Below are 12,464 nucleotides of genomic sequence, written 5' to 3'. Positions count from 1 at the left end.
TTTCCAGGACCTTGCATACTACAGATGTCAATCACTTTTTTTTCCCTTTCTTAAAAATAGGAACTATATTAGCAATTCTCCAATCATTCGGTACAACTCCTGAGTTTACAGATTCATTAGCAAGAATTTTTAATGGGCTTGCAATTTCAGGTGCCAATTCCTTTAATATTCTTGGATGAAGATTATCTGGGCCCTCCGATATAGTCCCATTAAGCTGTTTGAGTTTTGCTTCTACCTCAGATATGGTAATATCTACCTCCATATCCTCATTCCCATTTGTCATGCTACCATTATCCCTAAGATCTTTTTTAGCCTTATTAAAGACTGAGGCAAAGTATTTGTTTAGATATTGGGCCATGCCTAGATTATCTTTAACCTCCACTCCATCCTCAGTGTTTAGCGGCCCCACTTCTTTCTTAGTGTTCTTCTTATTTATATGGCTATAGAACCTTTTACTATTGGTTTTAATTCCCTTTGCAAGGTCCATCTCTACTCGACTTTTAGCCTGTCTCACTTTATCCCTACATGTTCTGACCTCAATAAGGTAGCTTTCCTTGCTGATCCCTCCCATCTTCCACTCCCTGTATGCTTTCTGCTTCTTCTTAATCACCTCTCTAAGATGCGTGCTCATCCAGCTTGGTCTACAACTCCTGCCTATGAATTTTTTCCCCTTTCTTGGGATACAGGCTTCCGATAGCTTCTGCAGCTTTGATTTAAAGTAATCCCAGACCTCCTACCTTTCGATCCATAAATTCTTCAGTCCAATCCACTTCCCTAACTAATTTCCTTAATTTTTGAAAGTCAGCCCTTTTGAAATTAAAAACTCTAGTTGCAGATTTATTTTTGTTAATCCTTCCATTCAGTTTGAACTGAATTAGCTCATGATCACTTGAGCCAAGATTGTCCCCTACAACCATTTCTTCTATGAGGTCCTCGCTACTCACCAAAATTAAATCTAAAATGGCATCCCCTCTAGTCGGTTCAGCACCTATTTGATGAAGGAATCCATCAGCTATTGCATCTAGGAAAATCTGAGCCCTATTATTATTACTAGCACTGGTCCTCCAGTCTATATCTGGGAAGTTAAAGTCTCCCATGATTACAGAGTTTCCATTAGTATTTACTTTATTAAAAACATTAAAAAGGGCTCTATCCATATCCAAATTACATCCCGGAGGTCTATAGCACACCCCAAGCACTATCATAGGAGAGGCTCTACTAGTTATCTTCCCCAATGTAATTTTTGCCCAGACAGACTCTGTCTTATCCATTGCATCGCTTCTTATTTCTTTACATTCTACCTCATCATTGATATACAATGCTACTCCACCACCTTTACTTCTGTCTTTCCTAAACAGCACATCCCCTTCAATACCTGTAGTCCAGTCATGACTACTATTCCACCATGTTTCTGTTATCCCTATAATATCTGGTCACTTCCTGCACCAGTAGCTCTAGTTCCTCCATTTTGTTACCTAGGCTCCTCGCATTGGTGTACAAACATCTTAATTTTTGCTGTTTGGCCTCACTCACATTTTGTACCCTATTAGGTACAGTCATTCTACAGCCAGTATAACCTATTAGACTAGTACCCACACTGTCCTCGCTCCTTATATACATTCTCCTACCCACGGCTGTATCCTTTCTTACTTCATCTTCTTCCCTCTCAATGCTAAAATCTGGCGTGGAGATTACCTGAACATTTCCCAACCACCTACCCCAAATTCCTAGTTTAAAGCTCTCTTTATCAGTTGTGCCAGCCTCCATCCTAGAAATCTATTTCCTTCCCTACTCAGATGAAGTCCATCCCGAGAGAACTGTCCTCTGTCCATGAATGCCTCCCAGTGGCCATACATCCCAAAGCCCTCCTTATAGCACCACTGCCTAAGCCATCTGTTGACAGTCATAATCTTGTCAGACCTTTGTTGCCCTTCTCTAGGAACAGGAAGGATCCCGCTAAAGATCACCTGAGCCTCAAATTTCCTTAAGCGTCTTCCCCAGCCTAGCATAGTCTCCCTTAATACTTTCCAGCAAGAATCTAGCCGTGTCATTTGTTCCCACATGAAGGATAATTGGGGGATTATTTCCCGCTCCCTTTAGGATCCTTTTCAACCTCAGGTCTACATCCCGTATCTTAGCACCCGGAAGACAGCACACCCTTCTATTTTCTGGATCAGCTCTAGTTACAGGCCTGTCTATTCTTCTCAATAAAAGGAGTCCCCTATCACATAGAGCTGCCTTTTCCTGGTGACAGTGCTATTCTCCAGTCTCTCCCCTGTTCCCTTTGGCTGCAAGTTCTTTCCATTCCTATTTTCCCTTATAATCCTCTTCAACCCATCCTGTATCCTCCTGGGGCTCATATTTGGTGTAGTCTCCCTTGACTCTTCCCCTTTTCCTATAGGACTAGCCTCTCTTCTTCTTCCTTGCCCTTCCACCTTCAGCAACTACCTGCTGAGCCCCTTCATTTTCCAACTCTGAAAACCTGTTCCTAAGCTCTATTTCTCCTTCACTAGCCCATCTTTTCCTCTGCCTGGTTCTTTTAGTCACATGCTTCCAACGACCACTTTCCTCACCCAGTCTCCCCTCAAAATTCCCCAGCCCTGCTTCCATCTGTAAGTCTGAGCTTTTCCCTTCAGATACCTCATATCTTTGCTCCATCATCTGCTCAAACCCCTTCCTAAACTCAACCAGACTTTCCACCTGCATCTCCAGACCTCGGATCTTTTCCTCCATCAGCTCTATCAGACGGCATTTCATGCAGAAAAAACTCTTACCAGGTCCCCCCTCCAGGATCATGTACATACCACAGCTTCCACATCCAGTCATCCTCAATGTGTCTTCCACTACACGAGTCACTCCCACTGCTGCCTCCGTATTTGTCATAGCCCTACCACCTAAGTCCTGTTGATCTGGGAAACACAAGCCACACCAAAAAGACCACCCCCCACAGGAAAACCAAACCCCAAACAAGCACCACAATACAAACTCCCCTTTCAAACTCCCGTTTACAGCTCTGTTTACTAGCTCCTGTGCCGCTGCAGCTGTCTGTGCCGCTGCCTGACTGGCTGGCTACCTTTATAGGACTTCTAGTCGGAAAAGCCCCGCCCCCTACTCAGGGCTCAGCTTCTGTCCCAGCACAAAGCCCCTACACACACACACACACAAAAATACTAAAAATACAAAACCAAGTACAAATACCTTCTCTTCCAACAGAGCTCCCCTGTTTACAGCTCTGTTTGCTAGCTCCTGTGCTGCTGCAGCTGTCTGACCAATGATCCATCCAGCCCAGTGTCCTGTCTTCCGACAGTGGCCAATGCCAGGTGCCCCAGAGGGAATGAACAGAATAGGTAATCAAGTGATCCTTTCCCAGTCGCTCATTCCCGACTTCTGGCAAACAGAGGCTAGGGCCACCATCCCTGCCCATCCTGGCTAATAGCCAATGATGGACCTGTCCTCCATGACCTTATCTAGGTCTTTTTTCAACCCTGTTATAGTCTTGGCCTTCATGACGTCCTCTGGCAAAGAGTTCCACAGGTTGACTGTGCATTGTGTGAAGAAATACTTCCTCGTACTTACATTTCAGTGTATAGTATATAGAGCAGTATAAACAAGTCATTGTCCGTATGAAAGTAGTTACCTTGTGCAGTAATGATGGTTCTTCAAGATGTGTCCCCCTGCAGGTGCTCCACTTTAGGTGTCGGTGCATCCTTGAATTGCCGATCGGAGATTTTAGGTAGCAGTGCTTGGTCGGGTCGCCCATGCGCAGTAGTCGTCTCTCTGTGCTGTTGGCGCCTTATGGAGTTTGCGCATGACCCAACCCTCTCAGTTCCTTCTTTACTGAGGAGCTCAAGGTACGAACTCCAAAGTAGAGAGGAGAAGGGCAGGTAGTGGAGCACCCACAGGGGGACACATCTCAAAGAACCATTGTTACTGCACAACGTGCGTAACTACTTCTTCAAGTAGTGTCCCTGTAGGTGCTCCACTTTAGGTGTCTGTAAAGCAGTGCCCTACTGAGGACAGCAAGGGCTTGGGAGTTGTATGTTGTAGCAGAGGGCACAGTAAGGCCTAGTATAGCGTCTGAAATAGTGCACTGGCTGATAGCATAGTGTTTTGCAAAGGTGTGCTCTGATGCCCGTGCGGCAGCCCTATGTATATCTATTAGAGGGACATTTTCAGGAAGGTTATGGATGTAGCCATGGCACGGGATGTCTGGTGGAGGTTCCTTGTTGTGCAACTGGTAGCAAAGTTGGATACAGGTAGAGATCCATTTAGATAGTCTCTGGGTCGATATTGCCCAGCCCTTGGAGCATTCTGTTATGGAAATAAACAATCTTGGGGATTTGCAGAAGGGTATGGTTCTGTCTAAATAGAATGCTATGGCTCATCTGACATCTAGCATATGTAGGTCGACCTCTTATGTATCCAAGTGTAGTTTAGGGTAAAATGTAGGTAGGTGTAAGGTTTGATTTACATGAAAGGATGTTGCTACGTTCGGTAAAAATTTTGGGTGTGGTCATAACATGATTTTGTCTTTAGTGAACACAGTGTAAGGAGGTTCGGCCATAAGTGCCCTGATTTCGCTGACTCATCTGGCTGATGTGATCGCTACCAAAAACCCAACTTTCATAGACATATGAAGGAGTGAACAGGTCGCCAGTGGTTCAAAAAGTGCTCTTGTAAGGCATTTGGTACACAATTCAAGTCCCCTGGTGGTGCTGGTTGTCGAACTTCTGGGTGCATATTCTGTATACCAATGAGAAAGGGTCTAGTAGTTGGGTGACTGAAGACTGACGTTCCCTCCACCTTATGGTGAAAGGTTGTAAAGACCGCTAGGTGTACTGTGACAGAGCTTATGGATAAATCCAATTCTTTTGAGTTCTAAACATGTAATCTAAGACTATCAGTAGAGGTGCCGTGACTGCAGTTAGTTTTTGTTGGCACCATAGTGAGAATCTCTTCCATTTCTAGAAGTAGATATGTCAAGTGCTAAATCTCCCGCTATTTAACAACAGCTGTTTCACTCTTTCTGAACAGTCCAATTAGCTATGTTGGAACCACGTAGGAGCCATGCTTTGAGGTGGAGTTTCTCCGGATTCAGATGGAGAGTCCAGCCTCCATTCTGTGAGAGGAGATCCATCCACAATGGAAGATGTCATGGAGCACACATTGTTAGGCACGACCGGTAAGGGAACCAAGTCTGTCTGGACCAACTGGGAACAATCAGAATGATGTATGCTCTGTCAGCCCGTATCTTCTGAATAACTCATGGGATTAGAGGTATTGGCAGGATTGCATACAGGAGCGATGTGTTCCACGATATGAGAAAGGTGTTCCCTAGTGACTAGTTCCTAGTTCCCGGGTGCTAGTCCTGCTCTGGAGCAGAAGAGTGGGCACTTGTGCTTTGCTGCTGATGCAAACAAGTCTATGGATGGATAGCCCCATTTTTTGAAATATCGGTTTGAGGACAGTTGTGTATTTACCATTTGTGTACCTCAGAGAAATGTCTGCTTAACCTATCTGCTGTTGTGTTGACACACTGGAAGGTAAGATGCCACAATGGTTATCCACAATTTCAGGGCTTCTGTGCAGAATGGGAGCAAGCTCCTCTTTGTCGATTGATATAGAACAAGCATGCTATGTTGTCAGTTAGTAGGCGGATTGATTTGTTCTGTATGATCATGAGGACGTCGGCACGCACTGTATACTTCTCGGAGCTCCAGGAGATTGATGTGGAGCTGAGTTTCCATCGCTGACCACTTGCCTTGTATGGCGTGTTGGTCTAAGTAAGCACCACATCCTATCAGGGACACGTCGGTCGTGCTTATTAGTGATGGAGGGTTCTGTTGGAAAGGGATTCCTGTGCAGATATTTTCTGGTTTCATCCACCAGTGTACTGATGCAATAACCTTTGAGGGTAGCGTCACTTTCTTGTTTAGAGTGTTTGCTGGGCTTGTACACAGTGTTCAGCTAGTCCTATAGGCAGCACATTTTATATATATATATATATATATGTCTCACATGGTGCGTAACGAACGTCGTGGCCATCATATGACCTAATAGTTGTAGGCAAGTCGTCGCGAATTTTTGTGGGCTGCTGGTAACTGTCAATATGAGGTTAATTATATTTATGAACCTGTGGTTGGGCAGCATTGCTCTGGCCTGTGTGGAATCGCGGTAGTCCCTGATGAATTCCAGTTGTTGCGTCGGGTTCAGAGTAGATTTCTATCTATCGATCTGCAACCTTAGTGTGTGGAACAGTTCGATGGTTGTCTGTACTATGTGCATCGCTTCTTCCCGAGTCGTACCTTTCAGTAGGCAATTGTCTAGGTACAGGAAGATCATCACTCCTCTCCTTTGTAAGTGGGCCGTCACTATGGCAAGGGTTTTTGAAAAAACTTGAGGGGTAGTAGAAAGGGTACCAAAGGGTAGTGGTTGTATTGGTCGGTATTGGTAGTCGTTGGACCCTACAGTGAATCTTAAGAATCGTCTGCGAGCCAGGTGTATGGTAATATGGAAATGGGCATCTTGGAGGTAGAGGCTGAAAACCAGTCCCCCCCATCTAGTGTGGGGATAACTGTCTAGTGTGACCATCTTGAATCTGTGGTTGCACACAAATTTGTTGAACTTCTGAAGGTCTAAGATGGGTCTCCCTCCGCCGATTTTCTTTTTGGTGAAAAAATAATGGGAGTAAAAACTCTTCCCTTTGTATTGATTTAGAACTTGCTCCATGGCACCCAATTGTAGGAGATGGTTCACTTCCTGTTGTAAAAAGTCCTTGTGAGAAGGGTCCCTGAAGAGGGATGGGGATGGCATAACCCAATCTTATGATCTCCAGTACCCACTGGTTCATTGTTATTGCTGCCCAAGCATAGTAAAATGGGCGCAGGTGGTGGCCGAAAATTGGGTTAGGAGTGTCTATCAGCACCGTACTGTGGGGAATCATAGAATATCAGGGTTGGAAGGGACCTCAGGAGGTCATCTAGTCCAACCCCCTGCTCAAAGCAAGACCAATCCCCAATTTCTGTCCCAGAACCCTAAATGGCCCCCTCAAGGATTGAACTCACAACCCTGGGTTTAGCAGGCCAATGCTCAAACCACTGAGCTATCCCTCCCCCCAACCAAGGCTTCAGAACTGTGGCTTGGTTGCAGATGGTTGAGAAGACGAGGACTGGTTTTGTGGAGCCCTATTTCTTTGTGAGGTTTGTTTCTGTTGCGATCGAATTGCCGTTGTTGTGGGTGTTGAAAAGCTGTGTCTCTACTTTTCTGGTATGGTGTATACCAGCGTCGCTTATTAGGCAGAGTGTATATGCCTAATGTGCACAGGGTGTCCCGAGAACCTTTCATTGTATGTAAAACCTCATCCGTTTTGGTGCAGAAGAGAAGAGCTTTTCCTGGTCAAACGGAAGGTCCTCCACCTTCAATTGGAGCTCTTTTGGGATCCCTGATGACTGTAACTAAGATGCTTTAAGTATTCCAACAGCTGTGATCGTCGTTCTTGAAGCAGTGTCTGCTACATCCATTGAGGCTTGTAGACTTGTATAGGCAATTATCTGTCCCTTGTTCATGATGGCAGTGAACAGGGGACGTTTGTCCTCTGGAAGGGCCTCTAGAAAGTCTTGCAGCTTGCTATAGTTATCAAAGTTATTTTTTGCGAGGAGAGCCGAGTAATTGGCAACCCTGAATTGGAGTGTGGCTGACGAGTACACTTGACGACGGAAAAGGTCTAATATTTTGTGCTCCCTATCCTTGGGGGGGGGGAGCGGAATTGGGGTTGTTGCTGCGATGGTTGGCAGCCACCAGAGAGTTGGGTTGTGGGTGGGAGAAAAGAAAGTTCATCCCTTTTGCTGGTACAAAGTACTCTGTCAGCCCTTTTACTGGTTGCACTACAGTTTTACTCGTACAGTTGCAGGGGTCTGTCATATATATGTCTGCAATATTTGTAGCAGCTTGTGCTGGTTCTCTTGCACCTCCTCAAGCAGAATGTCCTGGCTGGCCACTACTCTTTTGAAGATTTCGTGAAACTGTTTCAGGTCATCTGTTGTAGTTGGAGGCAGTAATATGATGGCCTCATCAGGTGAGGAAGATGAGTTAGGAGCTGATGAAATGCCTTTCTTCCTCTTCTTCTGCCACTCCTTTGGGTGCCTCTGATGTTTTCCTACTTGGGGAAGGTGGAGGAGAATGAATTTCCCATCAGGCTGGGGTAGAGGATCTGTATAGTGGGCTCTATATGCCGCCCAGGAGTCCTAGGGAGGCCACTGCATAGGGAAAGGTGGCAGTGGGCAGAGCCAGGGTTGCCTATACCATTGTTGCATCTCATGAAATTGGCAGGGATTGGTTCTGGCAGCTTCCCATGGAGGTCTTCTCTCTGTAGGTGAAGAATGCTAGGAGGAGAACTGGCTACCCTGTGCATCCTCCCTCTTCATCACTATGGAGAGACTGTGAGGCACATTGGCCCGGTGATTGCTCGGTGCTGTGCAGTAGTGACTGCAGTACTGATGAGACCGCTGTGTCTTTCTGATACAGAAACTGTGGTGGTGAAGATGTGGTCAGTGTCGCACCATTATTGCGGTCCACCTTTGTTGAGACGTTCGGTGCCATTCTCAGTCTAGATGGTGGCAGCACTGCCAGAGGAACTGGTCTCTGTGCCAAGTTCCACACTGGAGTGGTCAATGCCGTGGAGGAGGCATGGCATCTCGACTCCATGTTGGTGTAGTGGGGCTTGGCAGAGGGACCGTCCGCAAGGGGACGATGCTTCGGAGCCTCAAAAGGTTCTCACTATAAATGAGCTCAGCTCTGAGGATAATCAACCTCACCGGGGACCTCTTCTTTTCTGAGTGTTCCTTTTCAGGGTGGGGGGGTTGTCATGACTCACTTCCTACATGATTTGGAAAACTGAGCACTCCCGTTATTAGAGGGTTTGCTCTTAGAGCCCTCTGCTGATGTGGATTTGGTTTCCTGAGGAGGCTGAAGAGATTTTTTCATCAAAATCATCTTGAGGCGGAGATTTCGGTTACGCCTTGCCCCAGCCTTCCGGTTGCTACATGAGCACATTTCTGAGGGATATGGGTCTCCCCCAAACAACAGACACCCTATGTGTGGGCGTTGGAGATAGGCATTGCCTCGTGGCAAGATTTACATTTTTAAAATCCAGGCGAGCCAGGCATCATGTCCGCTAAAGTTTCCCAATTGGAAAATGAATGAAAAATTCTCTCTATTTATATATATTATATACATATACATATTCACACATACACAAAAAGAAAAAAAAAATTTGAACAACAGACTCTTAACTAGTCAATGTACTAACTAACTATACAACTACAATCTAAAACAAATTTATTTCTAGAAAGAAAAAAAAATGAAGAGGCAGCAGTGCCACTGAGCTCTGTCTGCAGCTGAGGACATAGAGAAGGAACTGAAAGGGTTGGGTCGTGCGCACGCTACATGAGGTGCCAACGTCACCGCAAGACTAATGCACATGCACGACCCAATTGAGCACTGTTACCTAAAATCTCTGATCTGCGGCACAAGGACTCACCAACACCCACAGGGACACTACTTGAAAAAGAATTTTAGTTTGTACTGACTTCACTAGTGCTTTTTATGTCACCAGTCGTAAAACTAAGCTAATCTCTAGATGAGTTGCTGTATCCCTGAAAAACCTCTGCGTACCCCTGGTTGAGAACCACTGGTTTACATTAAACGCATCCTGGGGAAAGTGGGGTTGGGGGATGAGAAGCCTAGTACTTCACATGGTCTATAAATACAGCATCCAGGGTGAAAGGGCCCACCCTAGTATACACCAGGATATCAGTGAGATGGGGAAGAGAGCCAACTGAACATGGGGGAAAGTGCAGAAGGGGGGGGGGGGGAAATGAGCATCATGGAAAACAGGGAAAAGAAGAGAGGTGAGTGGAATTAATCTAATGAATGGCCATGACCCTGATCCAGAGAGAGATGATTTCAGTCGGAAGGCTTGTCTACACAGTGTGTTTCAGGAACAGCTTTCAAAGTAGGTTACACTACACTAGCAACAAGGTACTCTTATTCCAGATGAAGAGTGTCTGCATGGGGCATTATCCCAGAATAGCTGTTTCTGAATAACCCCTGTTGTATAGCCCTGAAACTACCCAGGAGGTATGTCCTTAAATTGGACTGAATTACTTAAGTTATTCTTCAGTATGGCATCCCTTCCGCACCTTGTGCCTGACTCAGTTCCCTCTCAAGCAGATCTTGGGACCACTGGCACACAATTAAAGTGCCAAGCAAAGCAGCCGACAGACATGTTCCTTACTGGAGCAGCAGTGAGCTCTCACTCATGGAATCTTCACTGCATATAGTTCGCATCTGCCACTCTGCAATGCCCAAGCCTGGCTCCAGCATCTACAGCTTGTATCACCTCAGGAAACTCAGACTCTTGGTGTGCTCTTTGTAGCAAGACAAAGCCCTGCACTTGCACTAATAACAGAACAAAAAACTGGAATATGCCATTGGATGCCAGTGCAAGGCTGAAGGGGAGCAGTCAGAGCAAGAGGACAGGAATGAGAGAAAACACCAGGTAATACTCCTTCACAGCCTCTCTCCTCAGTGGCAGCTGCCCATTTTATGGGATCCTAATTCAAAGGTCAGTGTCTGTTCCCATTTTTTGATCTCGTCTTATAACAGTGGTCCCCAAAAACTTTTCAGGATTGCACCACCCCTTACCCCTGCCCCACCCACCCAGGGGGAAAGGGGCCGAGGCTATGGTCACAGCTGGGAATGGGGCCAGGAGCTGGTGCTGCAGTTGCGGGTGTGATGTGGTTGGATGGCATTCCCTCCCCACGGGGGCTAGCCCGGGCCCTGCCGAACCTTCCTCTGTGCCCTGCCAGTGGAATGCACCCCACAGTTTGGGTACCACTGTCTTACATGGTACAGTCCCCATTACAGACATCCCTGTGCATGAGGGGTGCAGAAATCCTGTAGTGGCTCACAGCTGGTAGTGAGTGCTCTAACACACCATTTGAATAGCTGCAGGGTGGGCACATGGATGGGCACACACACACGGTACTACCTGAGGTACTTGGCATAAGCAGGTAATCTTTCCAGCTTCATTATCCACTGAGAAGAGCATGGCCGCAGTCTGAGGGGAATATGCCTTGAATAGCTTCAGAGATTCATTCAGGGCCTGTGGAGTGACACATACATACATACACAGAGAAATGGCAAGAAACAGTCCATCCCAGCATACTTTCCACCTGGCCTAGGAATACACTGCACATTGCAGGCTCCCACACAGGTTACTCTGCAGTCCCAGCCAGGACAGTCCCCAGTGGCCTTGAAGATAACTTGACACAAGCCATTGCCAGGCCGAGATCCTGGATCAAGATCTTCCTCATACATTTTGCCTTGAAGCAGCGAGGAGCACCTTTGCAGCACTCAGACTCTTAGGGGTGCAGAGTAGCCTGCATGGATCCTCTGGAGTTGACATGGCTTTCCATATTTCCATCAGCAACAGTAGCTTGTTGTCCCAGTCACCCCAGGCCAATGCTTGGAGTACTGTGCTTCTGAAGCCCACACAGACTCTACTCCCAAGCTGCGCCAGCTCCCCATCCATACCGAACACTCAGCCTCATTCAGTTCCCTATCTTTGGTCACTTGAGGCCTCAAATCTGCAGCTCTTCAGCCACAAAACCAGTGAAACCATGGTTTGCAACTGGGTATAAGCGAGGAGAGGGGAGAGCTGCTCAGAACAAAGTGAGGAGATGACCACCTTCTTAGCATGCATACAGCTTGGGGTGGGTGACGGGGAACCTGCACTGGGAGACTGAGACTTTCTGTTGTGGCCTGCAGGACCTGAAAAGTGATAAAGTGATACCTAGAATACTCAAGGAGCTGACTGAGGAGATGTCTGAGCCATTACTGGTTATCTTTGAAAAGTCATAGAAGATGAGATAGATTCCAGAGGACTGAAAAGGGTAAATATAGTGCCACGCTAAAAAAAGGTGACTAAAGAAAAGCTGGGGAATTACAGACCAGTCAGCTTAACTTCAGTACTCAGAAAAATAATGGAGCAAATAACTAAGCAATCATTTTATAAACATCTAGCAGATAAGGTGGTAAGTAAGTAAGAGCATGGATTTGTCCAGGACAAATAGTGTCAAACCAACCTGACAGCTTTCTTTGACATGGTAACAAGCCTTGTGAATAGAGGAAAGAGTAAATGTGATATATTTAAGTAAGGCTTTTGATACTGTCTCACAACCTAGAGAAATATAACCTGGATGGAACTACTATAAAGGTGGGTGAATAACTGGTTGGAAAGCCATTCCCAGAAAATATTCATCAGTGGTTCACAGTCAAGCTGGAAGGGCATACCAAATGGGGTTCCACAGGGATCAGTTCTTGGTCCAGTCCTGTTCAATATCTTCATCAATGATTTAGATAATGGCAGAAAGAGCACACATATAATTTGTGGATGATACCAA

At 46.1% G+C, this 12,464-nt stretch overlaps 1 protein-coding gene and 1 long non-coding RNA gene across 2 annotated transcripts in view; one reads left to right on the top strand and one right to left on the bottom strand.

The window, feature by feature from the left end:
• Positions 1-12,464, bottom strand: part of AARS1 (alanyl-tRNA synthetase 1) — a 55,249-nt gene that overhangs the window by 2,705 nt on the left and 40,080 nt on the right. The window contains exon 20 of the mRNA XM_038368233.2: positions 11,051-11,164. Within this exon, the coding sequence (XP_038224161.1) occupies positions 11,051-11,164 (114 nt within the window). The remainder of the gene's footprint in view (positions 1-11,050; positions 11,165-12,464) is intronic.
• The window catches only part of LOC122456332, a 31,206-nt gene continuing 22,385 nt past the window's right edge, over positions 3,644-12,464 (top strand). The window contains exons 1-2 of the long non-coding RNA XR_006275196.1: positions 3,644-4,776; positions 5,035-5,182. This is a non-coding gene — a long non-coding RNA (uncharacterized LOC122456332). The remainder of the gene's footprint in view (positions 4,777-5,034; positions 5,183-12,464) is intronic.

This window comes from Dermochelys coriacea, chromosome 12 (assembly GCF_009764565.3).
Source record: "Dermochelys coriacea isolate rDerCor1 chromosome 12, rDerCor1.pri.v4, whole genome shotgun sequence".
In the NCBI taxonomy this organism is placed as follows: Eukaryota; Metazoa; Chordata; order Testudines; family Dermochelyidae; genus Dermochelys; species Dermochelys coriacea.
This window is presented reverse-complemented; position numbering and strand designations above follow the sequence as displayed.